A 22,500-nucleotide genomic window follows, 5' to 3' on the forward strand; every position below is an offset into this window, starting at 1 on the left:
TCCCGTCCTCCTTATTAACTTATTATTAGTTAATTATGTTCATCTGTTTGTGTTAATTTCCTACAGTTTATAAACCCCTCATGTTTGCTGTCCTGTGCCAGTTCGTCATCAGATGTCATAGTTTCCTGTCTTGTCCTTTTCTCCAGTTTGCCAGCATGCCCAGTCTAGTTTGTTTGTTTGTTTATTTGTTTTATTAATATTTTCCCCCTTGGGGTAGGTTGTTTTGCTGTTTTGCTTTTTATTTTTTATCAATAAATACCCATTATTTCTTTGCATTTGAGTCCTCGCTCCTTTCCCCCACCACAACCGTGACATATGTGTTCATAAAGTATTTGAGAACACTTGTGGTGCTCTTGAGTTAATATAGGGGTTGGGTTAGGGACAGGTTTGGTGGTGTGGGTAGGTTTAAGAGTGGGTTAAGGTGTAGGGAATGGTCATTACAGAAGTTAATTACAGATGTAATTACATACAGGTATTTAATCAAGCATGAGTACACAATAAATGCATGTATTTACACAATAAGTACATTGTAACAATTTAGTAAACCCTGTGTAAGTACATATTAATTAAGGCCACTTAATATAAAGTGGGACCATCTTTTTTAGGTGATTTGTTTAATCCACAGGTGTTTCTTAATTCTCATTTATTAGGTGTGTATTTTTTTTTAGTTTTCGTTTCAAATGTTTTTATAGTTCAGCATTTAAAAGCAGTGTTTGATTTTAAAAAGCTTCATCAAAATAATTAACTAATTGTGTCATTCAAATTGTATTTAAATAAAGTATCTTATTTACTTAGGTTGAATATCTGAATAAAATAATATATATAGTTCTGTCTGGTTCTTGAATCTGATATTTTGCCAGTAACAGCAGACAGAGGCCTCTTCACCCTTCACCTCTGTGTATTACTCCGCGCACATACAGCCAGCAACAAGCAAAGGACAGTCTACAGTTTGACAAATATTACTGCTGTTAGACAAAAACTGTTGAAAATTAATGTAATGAAAAAAATATTAAAAACATCCCAATCATTTGTGTTTATGTGGAAAAACAATAAAAAGCGATGCATTAGAATGAAAACAAAATGCATTCTGCTTGAATAGCTATTAATTAATGTTTACCCAACCAATAAAAAGCATTTAAAAATGGACATTAATCAATAAAAGCTCATTAATTTAAAGCTCAACACACTTGCACCGCCTCCAAGTTTTTCTGACTGGTCCAATGCTTTGGAACTGACATTGATGAGAGACACTGCATGCAAAACTTGAACTTGACACACATATTAAAAATCATCAGGCTTTAAAATCATGTGTTTACATTATAAAAGAACAGAAAACCATGCATTATGATTGAATACTCGCTAATTAAGCATTTAAAAATGGACATTAATAATGTTTTCATGCCTTAAATGAGAACATTTGTAGCTCACAACACTTGCCCCGCCTCCATGTCCTTCTGATTGGTGCACTGCTTTGGAACTGACATTGATGAACTAAAACTTGAAATGCATGTTAAAAATCTTCAGGTTTCAAAATAATGTTTGCATAGAAAAACGACGGAAAAGTAATGCATTGAATTGAAAAACTGCATTGTGTTTGAATAGCCACTAATTAAGCATTTAAAAACTGACATTAATAATGTTGTTATGCCTTAAATGAGAACATTTGTGTAACATAATCGCATATTTGGCTGCTGGAGAGTCTCCAGAGTACAGTTTGCGTGAGGTTTTTGTCAGGACGCTGCAGTCGTCTTTAAATGGTGTTTTACTGCGCTGCTCTTCTGCTTTGGCGGAGAGCCGTTGTCTGTTTAAATTCAGATGAGGTTTGGATAATGGAGCTCAGACCGTTAACAACCATCCAGACAAATTGAGCTGCTCACCACTGATTTCTCATTCTCTGTGATGTGAGCGAGAGCCGGAGGTCTTTTCTGCAGCATAATCTCCGCCAAAGCACTGACAGCTAAAGCGTGTGGGTTGCGTACAGTGAGTTATCGAAATGTGTTAATATTTCATTTAGGCGAAAGCCGGCAATCCTGCGATTTATTCCTCAGAAGTTTCTCAGCATGCGCGCTTCTGTTTGCATGTCAGATTTTGTTAACCTAACATCGCATCATGGAAGTAAACTCTTCTTTGAATATGCAAGACTTCTAAATCACGAGCAGCTGTAAGTAAATGGCTAAAACAGTGTAGCGATTTAATATGAACCGGGCATTATGTTTGTTTTTGTACAGCTAAAATAACTGGAAGCTAGTGATACTGGAATATAATAGGAGTTATTAAAGAGATAAAGTAAATGATTCAATGTATCATTTTTGAATGAATCGATGCATTGAACAAACTGGTTGAGTAAATGATTCAGTGATTCATTCAAACTCGAGTTTAAATTAATGCTTTGAACAAATCACCTGAGTAAATGATTCAGTGACTCACAAAAACAATTCATTATGTTCAAACATGAGTTAATAAGTTGAAACAAGTTGTTTGATTCATTTATTCAATACAACATTAGCAAAAATGCATTAGGTATAGAACAAACGGGTGTAAAGAGATAAAGTAAATGATTCAATTAATCATTTTTGAATGAATCGGGGCATTGAACAATCTGGTTGAGTAAATGATTCAGTGATTCTTTTGAAAACGCTCTAATTGCAATTCAAGAAATGAATGTATTTAATAAATTGGTTTAATAAATGATTCAGTGACTCACACACACAATTTAGACCAATATGTTTAAATAAGAGTTTTGTGTTAAAGAAACTGAGTTGTTTTGTAAGAATCATTTAAGTAAAGAATTCAGAGATATATTCTGAACTTTTGTATCATTATTATATGAATCAATGCGTTGAACAAACTGGTTGAGTAAATGATTCAGTGTTTCATTCACAAAGGCTTGATTTGTTTAACAAATGAATGTATTAAATAAATTGGTTGAATAAATGATTCAATAATGCATTTTCAATGCTTGGAAGGTTTGTATTGTTAATGGTTGAATCAATGTTTTGAAAGACTCAGTTGAGTAAATGATTCAGAGACTTGTTCGCAAAGTCTTGTATCATTTTTGAATGAATCGATGTGTTGAACAAACTGGTTTGAGTAAATGATTCAGTGATTCTTTCACAAAGGCTTGAATTGCAATTCAAGAAATCAATGTATTAAATAAATTGGTTGAATAAATGATTTAGTGAGTCACACACGAATTAGACCAATAAGTTTAAATAAGAGTTTAGAAATTTAGTCATTAGTCATTAGTTATAGAATGAATCAATGTGTTGTAAGAATCAGTTAAGTAAATGATTCAGAGATTTGTTCTGAACCCTTGGATCATTTTTGAATGAATCAATGTGTTGAACAAACTAGAGTATGTGATTAAGTGATTCTTTCAAAGTCTTCTGTTGCTATTAAATAATTTAACGCATTAAACAAATTAGTTGAATAAATGATTCAGTTACTCAAATAAGACCAATTGTGTTCAAATAAGATGTTTTGTCTTGAAAAAAGTGAATAAATAGTTCAGTAATTAATTCACAAAAGCTTGATTTGTTATAGAATGAATCAATGTTTTGAATGAAACAGTTACGTAAATGATTCAGTAACTTGATGGCGAAGTATCATTATTGAATGAATTAATGTGTTGAAGTGTTGTTTTGTTATTAAATAAATTAATGTAATTAGTTAAACAATTCAGTAACTCGTTTACAAATAAGAAAAATTTTGATCAAATAAGACTTTTTGTCTTGAAAAAATTTAACAAATAGTTCAGTATTAAATTCAAAAAGCTTGATTTGTTGTATAATAAATCAGTGTTTTGAAATAATCAGTTCAGTAAAGGATTCAGTGACTTGTTTGCAAAGCCTTGTATCATTATTGATTTAATCAATGTGTTGAGCAAACTGGTAGAGTAAATGATTCAGTGACTCATTCAAAGTTTTCTTTGTTATCAAATAAATGAAAAAATTAAACAAATTAATTAAATAATTGATTCAGTAGCTCGCTCACAAATAAGACCAATTTTGTTCAAAGAATAGCTTTTTGTCATAAAACATGAATAAAAGATTCAGTAATTAATTCACAAAAGCTTGATTTGTTATACAATGGATGCATGTTTTGAAAGAATCAGTTCAGTAAATGATTCAGTGACTTGTTTGCAAAGTATCATTATTGAATGAATCAATATGTTGAACAAACTGGTTGAGTAAATGATTCAGTACAAAGAGTCATTCAAAATCGTGTTTTGTTATTAAATAAATTAATGTATTAAACAAATTAGTTGAATAAATGATTCAGTAATACTCACAAATAAGAAAAATTTGGTTAAAGAATGCATCAATGTTTTAAAATAAACAGTTCAGTAAATGATTCAATGACTCATTCACACATCAATGTGTTAAACAGTATGGTTAAGTAAATGATTCAGTGATTGATTCACAAAGACTTGCTTCATTGTTTTTTAATTAATGTGTGTTATAATTCAGTGGTTTGCAAGTATTTGTTTTGTTCCTAAATGAATCAGTATTTTTAAACGAATCACTTGTTGTTCGATTGTTGAACATTGCATTGAATATAAGCATGTTTATTGTTTAAATTGACATAAAAAACGCACAAAAGCTCACCTTTTAAGGCCAGGTAAATGCTGCTACCTGAGATTCCTGTATTAATATAATGAGCTGCTATCATGTAGTTATGAGTGTTTGCTGTACATGCAAATACAGTCATCATCACGGCGGTCGTCTGTTTGTAGATTAATTGTTCATTTGTGTTGACATAATTGCTTTGCACTTGATGTAAAGACTGTTTTGTTGTTTCTCCTTCCACATAAACTGGCTCTTTTCTGAAGTAGGGTTCGCTCGTGTATTTAAGCGGCGACTCCTTATTATGTAAATGACAGAGAAACCACATTACGACAAAAGGCGATGTGTGTTCACTCAATGGAATGATTGACAGTCGCGAGCTCTACTTTGATACCGTTAGACAAAATATTGAATTCGACAACAAATGGAAATAAATCTGTTTATCATGCAGACGGAGAGAATGAAATAAATCCTCCCTGAACTGTATTACAGAAAAGGCTTGTAAGCTTTTTTTTTTTCTCACAGGCTTTATCAGCAGCCAGAAAAGAGCCTGTCCTAAATTAAATTAATACTTCAATAAAATTCCCCCAGGGACGCCTAGACTGCAGAAAACCCTGCTTTTTTATGACCTCCGGGAATGAAACGATGACTTAAACCGTGAAAATATTGCAGGAATAAGAATGTCAGGCTGAAATAGCAGACGAATGTCCGCTGATTCACGAGGTCAGTCAGGATCTGTGCCGTCATCGGATTAAGAGATCTGAGGAGATGATTGAGATCCAGTCAGGTTTTTTAAACTATAGTCATCATGTTTTTTTTTATATGCATCATATTTTAAAATAAAATCAAACGTTTAGAGGTTTTGTTTCAATAAATGATGCATGTGAAGACCAAACAGATGCGTGTTTACTGGCTGATGCTTAATTAATATTCATGAGCCTGGGTTAGAAGTTGTATGAGATGTAACTTTAGAAAATAAACATCAGTTATAGAATGAATACGTGTTAAGGAGATTCAATGACTCTTTTACAAAGCCTTATGCCACAGGTGTCAAACTCAGTTCCTGGAGGGCCGCAGCTCTGCACAGTTTAGTTCCAACCCTAATTAAATGCACCTGATCTAACTAACTGAGTCCTTCAGGCTTGTTTGAAACCTACAGGTAAGTGTGTTGGAGCAGGGGTGGAACTAAACTGTGCAGGGCTTCAGCCCTCCAGGAATTGAGTTTGACACCCCTGCCTTATGCCATTATTAATTGAATCAATGTGTTGAACGAACTGGTTGAGTAAATGATTCAGTGATTCTTTCACAAAGGCTTGTTTTGTTATTTAGCAAATAATGTATTTAATTAATTGATTGAAGAAATGATTCAGTGATTCGCTCACAAAAAGAGTCAAATGTGTTTAAATAAGAAATTAAATGATTCAGTTATTAAGTCACAAAAACTTCATTAGTTATAGAACGAATCAATGTTTTGAAAGAGTCAGTTAAGGAGCTGATTCAGAGACTTGATTGCAAAGTCTTGTATTTTTACAGAATAAATCAATGTGTTGAACCAACTGGTTAACTAAATGATTCAGTGATTCTTTCGAAAGTCTTGTTTTGCTGTTATATAAATTAAAACATTAAACAAATTAGTTAAATAAATAATTCGTAACTCTCTTAAAAATAAGACTATTTTTGTTCAAATTTGATTTTTTTGGTCTTGGAAAAAATTGAATAAATGATTCAGCAATTCATTAAAATCGATGTTTTGAAAGAATTGGTTAAGTAAATGATTCAGTGACTTGTTCTGAAGCCTTGCATCATTATAGAATGAATCAATTTGTTGAAAAAACTGGTTGAGTAAATGATTCAGGGATTCTTTAACGAAGGCTTGTTCTGTTATTCTGCAAATAATAGGTGCGTTCGACATGAAGCTCAGCTGCAGCCGGTGATCAACGAGATTAGCCGAGCGCAGGCGGGGCGGAGTTGAAAACGGAGCCGTCAAGACGGACAGCTGGACACTTCGGGACTCAAAGTTGCTGCAGTCATGATGACCGATCACATGGCGTCATCATATTTTTTTGTTATTTTTATTTATAACAACAAAACATTTACAAATAAAACAGAATACAGGCTCTTCAAACTGTAGTTCCTTTTTAAACAATAAGAGAGAATTATGAATAAAATATATAACAAATGCATGAGAGAAATAAGAGGAAATGAGAGGTTAATATAAACATAAAAACGAACAAGTCTATTAAATACAAAGCAATAAGCATAAATTCTAGGAGTTAAACATCAATCTTTAGGCTAATACTGCTAAAAAAGGGTTAACATATATGTACATTTATAGATATAAAAATTTCCCATGTAAAAAGCAAAACAAGGTGTTTTGATTAGGTCTTAATAAATGACATTATTTTGGATGATGAATGAATTTTCAAAAAAGCATTTTAATCCAAAAAGATTGTGTTGAAAAGAACAAAAGGTAAAATAAGTGAGCTATGTAGAAGTTTCCCAGAAAGAGCAGGTAGCCTTTAAACTGTTAGACAGAAAATAAAATATATATTTATATTATAATAATAAAGCCATTTTATAATTATTTAATAAAATAGTTCTTTACTTTAATTTGTTAAGAGAGCTTTAGGGTGGCAGGATCAATGATGATGATTTTCTTATTTCAAGTCTGTAAGACTTATTTGAGTTCATATTTAGGTTATTCACTAAAATATACACTAAAATATATCATTTAAATCGTTCATGGAGATGAATGCAGTAAATAGTCTGTATAAAAAAGTTAAAAATAAACCTGTGCAAACAAGCGAACCTTTATAACCAGATTATTTAACAAAAGATGATACTGCAGTAAAATATTTGTAGTCTTTTAATAAGCAAGATGTGTACAGTATAGAGAGGGTGTGAAAAGTGAATTGTTTGTTTTGAAACTTTTGAATCGGAATTTGTCCAATTATAAACCCGAAATACACGTGTTTGTTGTCATGTGGTGAACTTGGCCAATCGTGTAATATCGGTGTCGTCATCAAAGCTCCTGCAGTCGCTCTTCAGAAGCTGCATGGTCTGAGTTTGCCGTCTGATCTCGGAGCACTGTCGCGGTACTTTGATGCCACATGTGACAGTCACGTGGCGTCGGCGCAGCATCAATCCGGACAAGATTTCTAACCAGAATGCACCGCTTTAAGACAGATTTCGATCGATCTGCGCAGCGCTGCATGAAGTCGAACGCACCTAATGTATTAAATGAATTGGTTGAATAAATGATTCAGTGATTCACACACAAAACAGTCAGATTTGTTTAAATAAGAGTTTTGTGTTAAAGAAATTAAATGATTCAGTATTTAAGTCACAAAAATTTCATTAGATACAAAATGAATCAGAGTTTTGAGCGAATCAGTTCAGTAAATGATTTAGAGATAGTAGGGCGCTGTCTAGTTTTTTGCAGAATTCACAAAGTCTTGTATCATTATTGGATGAATCAATGTGTTGAACTAACTATATAATTAATTACACACACCGTGTAAGTGAGCTAAGTAAATGAGTTGAGTAAATGATTCAGTGAGTCCTTTACAAAGACTTGTTTTGTTCCTGAATGATTCAGTGTTTTTAATTAACCGACTGAGTAACTGATTGGGTTTGTTGAAGAGTTAGATCAGGAAATGAGTCACTGAATTGCTCACAAAGACTTCTTTTGTTCCTGAATGAACCATTGATTTAAATGAATCGACTGAGTAAATAATAGGGTTAGGTGATTCAGTTGAGTAAATGATTAAGTTTTTGAAGGAAGGGGTTCAGAACATGATTAATTAAAGACTCATTTAATTCCTGAATGAATCAATATTTTAAATGAATCAGTTAAGTAAATGATTCTGAAAATTGCTCAATATTTCTTTTGTTCGTGAATGTATTGGTAAGCTGAATAAATCAGTTGAGTAAATGATTGGGTTTGTTGAAGAATGGGTTCATTTATTCATTGAATTGCTCAATGACTTGTTTTGTTCCTGAATGAATCAGTGTTTTGAATTAAATGATTAAGTAAATAGTTCTTTGAATCAATGTATGATGAGCTGAACAAATGAGTTGTGTAAATGATTCAGTGAGTCATTCATAAAGATTTGTTTTGTTCCTAAATGAATGAGTGTTTTCAGTGAATCGACTGAAAAATGATTGTGTTTGTTGAATCGGTTGAGTGAACGAATGGGTTTGTTTAAGCAATTGGTTTAGGAACTGATTAATTGAATAGCTCACAAAGACTTCGTGTTAGTTTAGTTTAGTTTCTGAATGACTGATTGTGTTTAATGAATCAATTAAGTAAATGATTGGGTTTGTTGATGGAATGGGTTCACAACATGAATCCCTGAATCATTCACAAAGATCTTTTTTGTTCCTGCATGAATCAGTGTTTTGAATGAATCGATTAAGAAAATGATGTGTTTGTTGAATTGGTTGAATAAATGATTGAGTGTGTTAAATAAATGAATGGGTTTAGAAAATGATTCAATGCATCAAGCACAAGGACTTGTCTTGTTTCAACAAATCTTTAGCAGAAATGACTCAGTGACTTTATTGGGTTCTTGAATGAAGCAATGTGTTAATCGAATCATCGAATACATTCTGTAACAGTCGATTGGTCAGGCCTCTGGTGGATTTAAGTAAGAACAGCAGGAACTTGTGAGAGAGGTTTGAGATCTTCACAAGCATACACAGCGGGCTCTGGTGGATTTGCAAAAATAAAAACAACAAATAAATGTACCTCCTGGGATGTATTTGGTGCTCTCCAGAATCGCATATAAGGGTACATTTTCAGAATGAGCCTGAGTTGCATAAATCCAAACTGTTCCCAAATAAATGCAATATGAACGAGAGAAAAATTTCTGGGTAACACATTACCATAAGATTACATTAGTCAATATTAGTTAATGCATTTACTAACATAAACAAACCAGAAACAATGCATTTATAACTGTATTTGTTCATGTATGACAATACATGTTAGTTCATGTTAAGTCACGGTGCATTAACTAATGTTAACAAGCATGGATTTGGATGTTAATAATGCATTGGTAAATGTTAAGCGATGATTAATAAATCCTGTAGAAGTATTGTTCATAATTACTTCATGTTAGTAAATACATACTAATGCAACCTTATTGTAAAGCCATTTCTGAATATCAGCGGCATAAATAAACCCACTTAATCAGAGCTTCAGATTGTGTAGGACGAGTCTGGATTTGGGATGACTGAAAGAGGGCGACTGGATTGTGGGTGTTTTAGAAGAAGTGCAGTGAATCCGGAAGTCTCTCTCTCTCTCTCTTTTTTCTCTCTCTTTAATCCAGGCACAATAGCCGGATTTGTGCGACCCCCTCACAGGTAGGAGGGCGACCATTGAAATCCTCTATTCTTCAAGACTGAATGCTGGAGCTCTGAAATGACTAGAAATGGCCTCAAACCCACAATATTCCTCACCGCCATACAGCAGTCAATTCAGCTCTCTGCTTTGCTTTACATTTTACAGTCATGTTCCATTAACACTGAAAAACGGATTCATTGAACTTACTAGTTATTTTAAAGGTAAGAGGATGCAAACACGTAATAATGTGCTGAATTTAAACCAACAAATTAAGTTGACATTACTAAATTAAATAGGTTTGTTTAAATTCAGCCCATATAAATTATTTGCAACCACTAAATCCAATAGTTAATTTTTTCCAGTGCACGCACACACACACACACACACACACACACGTCTCGCATTTAGGGCATTCAGACGTCCCACATTGACAAGCCAAACCCGGCAAATCTCTGACCTCAACCAACCTTTCGCATTCAGCTAATATCACGCGGCCTGTCACTCCGGTAATCTCTGTAAGGAATTCATGCTAACGAAGTGTCTGTAAACTCTGTCATGCCGTCTTTAGCGTGCGTCTCATCTCCATGTATCCCAGCGCTAAATGGCGTTTCCATCAATGGGCTGTCAGGCGGGAGAAACTGAGGCCGCATTCATTAAGAGCTGCTGTTCCCGGAGACATTCAGATCCGACGCGCAGTTTAGAGCCGGGTCAAAGCCCTTGACCCTCCATCACACATACACACACACACACACTGGGCCTCGGGATTGAGATGTAGCTCACGGACGATTCGCCCTGCTGAACTCTGAAACCCCAGCCAAACGTGCCAACATGAGGCATTCAGGCTAATAATGGTGGAAGGTGTTACTTTTTATCTGACTTTTATTCATTGGAAATACGTGCCTCTGCATAAATGCTTGTGATAACACATGTTTCAAGAGTTCACACTTAGCTCATGAGTTATAAAAAGCTTGCCTGGCATGCTGTCCTAAGAGAGAGCCCTGAGCTCAAAGGATCCTCGAGTCTAGGGCTGCCTCCCTTTTGCAGGGCGAGGGGAGATCTCTCGTTGCTGAGGCTAAGGTGAACTTGCCGAGAGCAAGACCTCAAAGAAAAGAGACTTAGGAGAAAGGTGAGAACATGCAAACTCCACACAGAAATACCAGATTGTCCTGTGAGGACCCGGAGCCTTTGATATTCTTGCTGTGAGGCAACAGTGCTAGTCACTGGGCTGCCGTGCCGCCCATACTGGATGAAGGTGGAAGAAGGAGAGGAGGGGGGTTTCTCCCAGACGAAGATAGTTGTAGAAAGGAAATGAGGATATATAGAATCTTGGGATCCTTTGATTGGAGTATCGTGATTAGGCAGCTGGGTCAGTCATGCGCACATGCTCCTCTCGAAATTAGTTTAATATTAAACTTCACTTCGTTAAAGTATGTTTTGTTGCATGTTTCAGATGACAAATCCACTAGAGGATGCTGTATACATTTTTGCAGATGTAAAATATTTTACTTAAGGTGCGTTTTGTTGTACGTTTCAGATGATAAATCCACTAGAGGGCGCTGTCTATATTTTTTCGAAAATGAAATGGGTTACTTAGGGTTTGTTTTGTTGCATGTTTTAGATGATAAATCCACAAGAAGGCACTGTCTGTATTGTTGTAAATCTAAAATCCGTTATATAAGCTACATTTTATTGTACGTTTCAGATGACAAATCCACTAGAGGGCACTGTATACATTTTTGCAGATGTAAAATATGTTACTTAAGGTATGTTTTGTTGCATGTTTCAGATGATAAATTCACTAGAGGGCGCTGTCTACATTTTCTTCGAAAATGAAAATTACTTTCGAAAATTACTTAGGGTTCGTTTTTTGTTGCATGTTTCAGATGATAAATCCACAAGAAGGCACTGTCTATATTATTGTGAATCTAAAATCTGTTATATAAGCTACATTTTATTGCACGTTTCAGATGATAAATCCACTAGAGGGCGCTGTCTATATTTTTTCGAAAATGAAATAGGTTACTTAGGGTTTGTTTTGTTGCATGTTTTAGATGATAAATCCACAAGAAGGCACTGTCTGTATTATTGTAAATCTAAAATCCGTTATATAAGCTACATTTTATTATACGTTTCAGATGACAAATCCACTAGAGGGTGCTGTCTACATTTTTGCCGATGTAAAATATGTTACTTAAGGTGCGTTTTGTTGTACGTTTCAGATGATAAATTCACTAGAGGGCGCTGTCCACATTTTCTTCGATAATGAAAATTACTTTCGAAAATTACTTAGGGTTCGTTTTGTTGCATGTTTCAGATGATAAATCCACAAGAAGGCACTGTCTATATTATTGTGAATCTAAAATCCGTTATATAAGCTACATTTTGTTGTACTTTTCAGATGACAAATCCACTAGATGGCGCTGTCAATTTTTGCAGAAATGAAATACGTTACTTAGGGTTGGTTTTGTTGATATATTGTTGATATATGTATTGTTGGTTCAGATGATAAATCCACTAGAGGGCGCTGTAGGATGCTGTATACATTTTTGCAGATGTAATGTTAACTAAGGTGTGTTTTGTTGTACGTTTCAGATGATAAATCCACTAGAGGGCGCTGTCTATATTTTTTTGAAAATGAAATGGGTTACTTAGGGTTTGTTTTGTTGCAAGTTTTAGATGATAAATCCACAAGAAGGCACTGTCTGTATTATTGTAAATCTAAAGTCCATTATATAAGCCACATTTTATTGTACGTTTCAGATGACAAATCCACTAGAGGGCGCTGTATACATTTTTGCAGATGTAAAATATGTTACTTAAGGTATGTTTTGTTGCATGTTTCAGATGACAAATCCACTAGAGGGCGCTGTCTACATTTTTGCCGATGTAAAATATGTTACTTAAGGTGCGTTTTGTTGTACGTTTCAGATGATAAATTCACTAGAGGGCGCTGTCTACATTTTCTTCGAAAATGAAAATTACTTTCGAAAATTACTTAGGGTTCGTATTGTTGCATGTTTCAGATGATAAATCCACAAGAAGGCACTGTCTATATTATTGTGAATCTAAAATCCGTTATATAAGCTACATTTTGTTGTACGTTTCAGATGAAAAATCCACTAGATGGCGCTGTCAATTTTTGCAGATATGAAATACGTTACTTAGGGTTGGTTTTGTTGATATATTGTTGATATATGTATTGTTGGTTCAGATGATAAATCCACTAGAGGGCGCTGTAGGATGCTGTATACATTTTTGCAGATGTAATGTTAACTAAGGTGTGTTTTGTTGTACGTTTCAGATGATAAATCCACTAGAGGGCGCTGTCTATATTTTTTCGAAAATGAAATGGGTTACTTAGGGTTTGTTTTGTTGCATGTTTTAGATGATAAATCCACAAGAAGGCACTGTCTGTATTATTGTGAATCTAAAATCCATTATATAAGCCACATTTTATTGTACGTTTCAGATGACAAATCCACTAGAGGGTGCTGTATACATTTTTGCTGATGTAAAATATGTTACTTAAGGTGCGTTTTGTTGTACGTTTCAGATGATAAATCCACTAGAGGGCGCTGTCTATATTTTTTCGAAAATGAAATAGGTTACTTAGGGTTTGTTTTGTTGCATGTTTTAGATGATAAATCCACAAGAAGGCACTGTCTGTATTATTGTGAATCTAAAATCCGTTATATAAGCTACATTTTGTTGTACATTTCACATGACAAATCCACTAGATGGCGCTGTCAATTTTTGCAGATATGAAATACGTTACTTAGGGTTGGTTTTGTTGATATATTGTTGATATATGTATTGTTGGTTCAGATGATAAATCCACTACAGGATGCTGTATACATTTTTGCAGATGTAATGTTAACTAAGGTGTGTTTTGTTGTACGTTTCAGATGATAAATCCACTAGAGGGCACTGTCTACATTTTAACATGCGTCACTTAGGGTTCGTTTTGTTGCATGTTGCAGATGATAAATTCACTAGAAGGTGCAATTCATTTTTGCAGATGTAAAATATGTTACTTAAGTTGCGTTTTATTGTACATTTCAGATGATAAATCCACTAGGAGGTGCTGTCTACATTTTTGCAGATGTAAAATATGTTACTTAAGGTATGTTTTGTTGTACGTTTCAGATGATAAATCCACTAGAGGGCGCTGTAGGATGCTGTATACATTTTTGCAGATGTAATGTTAACTAAGGTGTGTTTTGTTGTACGTTTCAGATGATAAATCCACTAGAGGGCGCTGTCTACATTTTAAAATGCGTTACTTAGGGTTCGTTTTGTTGCATGTTGCAGATGATAAATTCACTAGAGGGTGCTGTATACATTTTTGCAGATGTAAAATATGTTAATTAAGGTGCGTTTTATTGTATGTTTCAGATGACAAATCCACTAGAGGGCGCTGTCTACATTTTCTCGAAAATGAAATACGTTACTTAGGGTTCGTTTTGTTGCATGCTTCAGATGATAAATCCACAAGAAGGCACTGTCTATATTATTGTGAATCTAAAATCCATTACATTTTGTTGTACGTTTCAGATGACAAATCCACTAGAGACCGCTGTCAATTTTTGCAGATATGAAATACGTTACTTAGGGTCCATTTTGTTGCATGTTTTAGATGGCAAATCCATTAGAGGGCACTATTTTCAGGGACAACACAAAAACAAATATGAAAAACGATGACAAACATTAAATATAGATGCAATTAGACAAAAAGCTTTGAATATTGAATTGTATTCACAGATTTGTTATAAATGTAAAAGTTATATTGTGTACAAATGTGTATGAGAAAGTATTGCACGTGTAACTAAGGCCAGCTAGTGAAGTGCTTTGCAGGTAAACCTCACTCCTCTGACCTCTAAAAGCTGCTCTAGCGACAGATGCTAGAGGCCATGGACTTTAGCCTCCTTGTTAAAGCAACTGCAGAAGGTCACCAGTTAGATCTCAGCTCATAGTGGGTTGGGTGGTGTAATACCGGCGGAGTTACACATAGTGTATTGTTACTGTATAAGGTGCTGTAAATTAGACAGTCTGAAGTACTTTTAAAAAGTTAATAGCAGATTTTCTACTGTGAGGTTAGAATTTGGGTTGTGGTAGGAGAACTCAATATACAGTCTGTATATCATTACAGCTATGGCAAGTCCCTGTGAATGTAGCTGTGTGGATGTGTGTGTGTGTGTGTGTGTGTGTGTGTGTGTGTGTGTGTGTGTGCGTGTGTGTGTGTGTGTGTGTGTGTGTGTGTGTGTGTGTGTGTGTGTGTGTGTCAGTGCTGGTTTTGCTGATCTTCTGCCAGCGGCGCCGCCTGGACCTGGCTTCAGTTCAGATGTTGTGTTAAGACACCATTAATAATAAAATTAGTGAAAGCGGAGAGCTGGAGATGCTTATATATGCGTGTGATGCAAATTTATGAACGTGGGTGTTTTCTAGTGGCCTGAATATGTCGAAGAGCTGGATCAAGAGTCGCACCGTGACATCAAGCCTTTATTGAAGCTGTAACTAAAGCTTAATTTAAGGATGAGAACACACCATTGCCTATTTTATTCATTTTATCCCTAAAGAAATGAAAGTGTGAGAGATAATCAATTCATTAATCAACTTGATGTTTAGTACCAAAAGAAAGAAAAAAAGAAAATCACAAATAATTTCATTGCTTTCACTTTAACTTTCAACTTATGATATCTTAAGTTTAATCTTAAGAGTGGCATGGTGATGCAGTGGTTAGCACTGTGGCCTCACAGCAAGAAGGTCGCTGGTTCGAGTCCCAGCTGGGTCAGTTTTCAATTCTGTGTGGAGTTTGTGTTGGACTATTAACTAGTTATACAGGATAGTTATTCTAAAGTCTTATGGAAAAGGTTTTTATGAAATGCATTACATTGAAGGTTTAATATAAAATATGCAAATGTTATGATGTATTCTCATTTATACACTCAAAAAACTATTTATCTGCTTGTTTCAAACTACATGTTTAAAAAAACACGTCTCAAGATTTTTTTTTTAGGAAACCTTGATTGTTTTATGTTCAATCCACTTCAATTTGTTGAGCTAACTTAATATATTTGTGTTGGGACAACATGAATGAATTGTGTGGAAGCCTGCATTTTTCACAGTGTATAAATATAAATGCCACACATTTATAAATGTAAAGTGTAAAACTCAAGATTTATGGTTTGTTTTGATATTTTTGCATTACATTTCTTTACAAATTGATTAGTTTGCAATGTAAATTTGTTTATATATGACTTAAATAAAATATTTGCATTATATTTGTGGAGAAATGCGAAATAATAGTATAGATATATAATTCCTTCATTTTCCTTCGGCTTAGTCTCTATTTTAGATATTGCCACAGTGGAATGAACCACCAACTATTTCTGCATATATTTTGTGCAGCAGTTGCTCTTCCAGACGCAACCCAGTACTGGGAAACACCCATACACACTCATACTCTATGGCCAATTTAGTTCATCAATTCCTCTGTAGCACATGTGTTTGAACTGTGGGGGAAACCAGAGCACCCAGAGCAAAAAAAATAAAAAACCTTTTTAGTATTGCTTTTAATGACCAATTTGTTAACTTGTCAATTAGTTTTATTCTATGTTATGGTTCATATTCTTATTCTTTTATTGCATCTTTTTATTGTTGTGCTGTTTTGCTTGCCTTGTATTGTTATTATTTTACCTTGTAGTGCTTTGAGTTTAAGAAAAGCGCATTAAATAAAGCGTATTATTATTATTAATATTACGTCAAATTATTATTATTATGTGATTTTGATTCCCAGAGCATGCATGCACTTTATCCAAAAAAGTATCATGCACTTGAATGCAAAAGTGCTCCAGTAAATGCACATTTAAATAAACTGCATGACCTCAAACTCAGCGTGTCTCCCAGTGTCCAGCTGTCTGCGCTCAGGGACGCGTCTCAATCCCGAACGTCATGCTGCAGACTCGGACAAGAGCACTCGGAGGTTGTCTGATCCCAGGAGATCTGGAACATCTCTGTTCTCTGTCTGAAATCAGCAAGATTGATTCCTGGCTGTAATGGAGCTGCTGGTTAAGCCGTGGTGACAGATTCAGGCTAGCTGCACTCGCGTCCTTCAGTGCACACTTTACTAGTGCCCTTGAGTGTGTACTTCACAAGCTGAACAAAGCTTGCGTGGCCTAACTGAATTTGAATGCTCTGTAAAAATAAAACACGATATTGTTCTGGTTGAATTTTTTTCTGTTAAATAATTAACCTTGATTTATAAATGCTGTTAATTAGCATTCATTGTGTTCATTGATTCATTATTTATTATTATTATTATTATTATTATTATTATTATTATTATTATTATTATTATTATTATTATTATTATTTATTATTATTATTATTATTATTATTATTATTAGTGTTATTATTATTATTATATTTTTGTTATTTTATTGTTGTTATTATTATTATTATTATTATTATATTATATTTTATCATTATTATTATTATTATTATTATTATTATTATTATTATTATTATTATTTTATTTTTATTATAATTATTAGAATTATAAATATAATTATTATTATTATATTTTTGTTATTTTATTGTTATTATTATATTAAAATAAATTTATAATAATAATAATAATAATAATAGTAATAATAATAATTATTATTATTATTATCATTATTCTTTTTATTAATATTATTATTGTTATTATTTTATTATTATATATTTTTTACATTTCTTCTTCTTATTTTTTTATTTTTTATTATAATTATTATAATTATAATTATAATCATTATTATTATTAGTATTATTGTTAATAGTAATATTATTATTATTATTATATTCTATTTATTATAATAATAACAATAATTATAATAATTATTATTATTATTATTATTATTATTATTATTATTATTATTATTATTATTATTATTTTGTCCTCCTTGAAAGTAAACATATCTCCTCCTAGGCTGTTCATGCTTCTGGGCCCAAAATTTGGCCAAAAGGTACCTTAAACCTGGCTAAAAAATCCCATTGACTTACCATTGGATCAAACTCTGTGACAGACTGTCATACAGACTTCTAGCTGGGCTCATTTAAATCTACCAAATGTAAGACTACCAATAACTGATGGCCTTTTAACTTTCTGGCCACGTCCTGGCAATCACTTTTAGAACCAAGAAACTGTCCCATAAACGTCCATTGCAAATGACAATCGAGTTAACATTGAATCAAACTTTGGCTGAGCTCATTCAACTCAGTCTAGCCAGCAGCCAATCGATGATGGCCTTTTAACTTTCAAGCCACACCCTAAAAACCAGATACTGCACCCTACCAACTGCCCCATACTGTCATTATAGAGGCCTAGATTGAAATCTTCATGCTGCATTGTTATTGTCGTTCTATCTATCTATCTATCTATCTATCTATCTATCTATCTATCTATCTATCTATCTATCTATCTATCCATCTATCCATCCATCCATCCACATAAACTTTTACCAACAGGCTTTATCAAGCTAACTTCAAAGTTACTTTACTAATCTATTTAGTATTTACAGCGGTATATAAGACAATTTAGAAGATGCAATTTATATAAAATAATAACAATAATAATAAGGTCGCTGGTTTGAATCCTGGCTGGGTCAGTTGTCATTTCTGTGTGGAGTTTGCATGTTCTCCCTGTGTTGGCGTGGGGATGCTCCGGTTTCCCCCACAGTCCAAACACATGCACTATAGGGGAATTGAACTAAATTGGCGTAGTGTATGAGTGTGTATGGATGTTTTCCAGTACTGGGTTGCAGCTGGAAGGAAATTATCTGCATAAAACATATGCTGGAATAGTTGGCGGTTCATTCCACTGTGGCGATTCCTGATAACTAAAGGACTAAGCTGAAGGAAAATGAATGAGTGAATGAATTTTCTGCCAGTGCATTATAGTTTTGCCTATTTTTATAGTGTGAGGACAGAATAGCGCTTTGTTTCGTTGTTGTTTTTTGCATTCACATCCAAGTAGCTGTGAGGCAGAAAATGCAGAAGTTCCCCTCAGAGCCACTTTATGGAAATAAATGCATTAAAGTAGCTTTAATTATGGCATAAATGAGGAGCGTTAGAGGATGTTTGTGCGTGTTTGTTTGTGGCAGCTGTGTCACGCTGTAGTTTTTGGATTATTGTCTGGTTGCTTCTGCAGGATGATTTATGAGCTGTGAGGTGTCAGTGTCAGAGTGAGCGCTTGACTTGAGGACACGCCATGTTAAACTACAGCAGCTGTGTGTGTGTGTGTGTGTGTGTCAGCAGAGAGAACACCACATGCAACATCATACTTATAATCTTGTCAGATCTGCAATGTGCCGTTGCTGCTCCAAATACAATATAAGTTACGCATGTATATAAATTATACACTGCTGCATTTAATTTCTGTTTTGGCAGATGATTCATTCATTAATTTTTCTTTGGCTTAGTCCCTTTTTTTAATCAAGGGTCACTAGAGTGGGATGAACCACCTACTATTCCAGCATATTTTTTATGCAGCAAATGCCGCAACCCAGTACTGGGAAACACCCATACTCCCTTATTCACACACTCGTACACTACAACCAATTTAGTTCATCAATTCCCCTATAGCGCATGTGTTTGGACTGGGGGAAACCGGAGCACCCGGAGAAAACACACACCAACATGGGGAGAACATGCAAACTCCACACAGAAACTTCTTGCAGTGAAGTGACGTTGCTAACCACTGAGCCACCGCGCCACCCATTTTTACTATAGTATGGTTCAAAACATTATAGTATTTTTCTTGAGGGTTGAAACCAAATGATTAACCCAAACCCAAACTTGTACATTACGTTACACAGTCTACTTTACTCTTGGGTTGACCCACCAACTTATCCGGCATATGTTTTAAGCAGCGAATGCCCTTCCAGCTGCAACCCATCCCTGGGAAACATCCATACACACTCAATCACACTTATACACTATGGACAATTTAGCTTATCCAATTCTCCTATACCACATGTGTTTGGACTGTGGGGGAAACCGGAGCACCCGGAGGAAACCCACGCCAACACAGAGAGAACATGCAAACTCCACACAGAAACGCCAACTGACCCAGCTGGGGCTCGAACCAGTAACCTTTTTGCTGTGAGGCGATTGTGCTACCATGCTGTCCATATATATATACATTTTAATGCACAGACAGGTAAAATATGGAACAACACAATGGAGAACAACACATTGTCTGCATTTCCCCCCTTTTTTTTAAAAAGCCCAAGCTCAAACTAGAACTATCCAATGTTACTTTCCTTCAACCTGGAGATGGCAAACCACCTCATAAATACAACCTAAATACAATTCAGAGAAAATACTCACACAACCAGGTGGCACAATACCACATGAAGACTGAAGTTTACCCCTGACAATCTCAGGGATAGATCCTCCCCTCTGGTTGTAGCCCCTCCCTATCATCAGTAGCCCCTCCCCTTTGCCTACTTTTTGATCTTACATGATAGAAGCGATTGAGACCAATTCAATTGCAGTATAGTTTTTATGAAGTGTGATTATAAAAAATAGATGTCCTTAATTTACCGTCAGAGGCTGGCTATATACACACACACACTGCTGTCACTGAGCTTAAGCCCCTTATTAAAGTGATTTTTGCATAAAAGGTCCCCTTTAAAGCACATTTGTTATGGCTTATAAACTCGAAACAAAACACTGCTAATGTTGATTTATTTCACCCTCTCAACTCAATATTGAAGCACAGATGCTAACATGAAGCGTGACTGAAGGGCCATTTAACTCGATTAAATGTGGGACGGCCCACACAGATAATCAACTCTTCACACGTGGACATCATAATCAGCAGAATCTGATGCACTAATTCAGTGTGATTCCTCTGCGCCTGTCAAACCTGCATCTGAGGCGGCTCACATTAGACGACCTGTGGTGTTTGTCAGCACCAATCATTCCCCATTTTCCGCCTTTTAGCAGGGTAATGTGGAATGATGTAAATGTGTATTTCTGTAATGCTCTAAAATTCACACTAAGAGCTTTAAACAGTTCCAGAGCGATTACAGTGCATGCATGTTTGAACAGTGTGATTCAGATGTAATGGCATTAGCATGTAAATGCAGTTTGGATGCTGGAGTCTTTTAAATAATGAGATGCTGTGAACCTGCCAAACTGTAAATGTGCTTTTAAAATCACCTGTCCGAACACAATCAATATTACAGGAAACATACAGAATAATTCTGAACGTTTATAACTTTAGTAAATTAGTCTCTGGCTCTGATTTTACTGAATTCCCTAAAGAGCAACTTAGCAACACCATAGAAACAGCACCCTTGTGACCATCTACTTGCATTCAAAACATTATAACAACATCCTAGAAACTAGTAAGAGATCATCCAGGAGACCTTGGAAACACCCTAGAAACCACTTAGAGCATTCAGGACACCTTGGCAACACCATAGAAAACACTTAGAGACCACCTAGAACACCATAGCAACACCCTAGAAATCACTTAGAAAACACTCAGGACACCTGGGCAACGCCCTAACCACTCAGAGATCATCCATTACATCTTGGCAACACCCTAGAAACCACTTAGAGCGCTTCCAGGACACCTTGGCAACACCCTAGAAACTACTTAAAAAGCATCTTGAACGCCCTGGCAACACCCTAGAAACCACTAAGAAAGCATCCAGGACACATTGACAACACCCTAGAAACCATTTAGAAAGCACACAAACACCTTGACAACACCCTAGAAACTACTTAGAGAGCACACAGAACACCATATCAACACCCTAGAAATCACTTTGAAAACACCCGGGACACCTGGGCAACGCCCTAGAAACCACTTAGAGATCATCCATTACATCTTGGCAACACCCTGGAAACCACTTAGAGAGCATCCAGAACACCTTGGCAACACCCTAGAACTAATAAAAATTGAAAAATGGGGTTAAAAATGTTTTGCTCAGTCGGAAAAAGGCACATAAACTGATAGAAACACATTTATTGAATGAACTCCATCACGTGCTTCAGTATTTGTGATTTTGTTTTTGACAGATGCTGATCAGATATAAATGTGTGTTTCAGGGATTTTGCCGTAAAGGAGTTTACAGCGTTACATGTTTCCAGCACATATAAATAGTTTAATGCAATATTGCAGTTTTGCACATAACTCTAATTAGCATTTTTGGACAGAAACAGCTATTAAACATTCTCTTGTCAAGCTTCAGATGTTGATGAATGCAGGTCTGAGATCAGCAGCTTCAGTTTCTCCTCGCTGACATTTAGAGTATTGATCTGTGTCTCTGCCTCCTCCATCTCTGTCTGTTTCTTTCTGCCATTGTGACATTAATGTAATGATATTTCTGATAAAATTCTTGTTCACACAAACTAATTTTCATCACTTCATGCAAGCAGAAAATGTCTAAATAAATAAATAAATAAATATTTTCTTTCTATGAGTTTTTGTCTTAATTCTTTTTCAAATCTGACAATGGGTTCATTTAATTAATTTTTTTTTCATTTTTCACACTTTTCTGATTTAATTTGGTCCAAAATAATAAATAAATG

The 22,500-nt window shown here is 34.8% G+C and overlaps 2 protein-coding genes across 5 annotated transcripts in view; both read left to right on the plus strand.

Annotated features, from left to right (window-relative positions):
• LOC147832709 (uncharacterized) overlaps positions 1 to 3,930 on the plus strand; it is an 8,567-nt gene extending 4,637 nt beyond the window's left edge. The window contains exon 2 of the mRNA XM_087292935.1: positions 492 to 3,930. Coding sequence (XP_087149061.1) covers positions 492 to 533 — 42 coding nt within the window. The 3' untranslated portion in view covers positions 534 to 3,930. The remainder of the gene's footprint in view (positions 1 to 491) is intronic.
• Positions 1 to 22,500, plus strand: part of chst8 (carbohydrate (N-acetylgalactosamine 4-0) sulfotransferase 8) — a 262,164-nt gene that overhangs the window by 97,437 nt on the left and 142,227 nt on the right. The window lies entirely within an intron of this gene.

This window comes from Danio rerio, chromosome 18 (assembly GCF_052040795.2).
Source record: "Danio rerio strain M-AB ecotype USA chromosome 18, GRCz13ab, whole genome shotgun sequence".
NCBI lineage: Eukaryota > Metazoa > Chordata > Actinopteri > Cypriniformes > Danionidae > Danio > Danio rerio.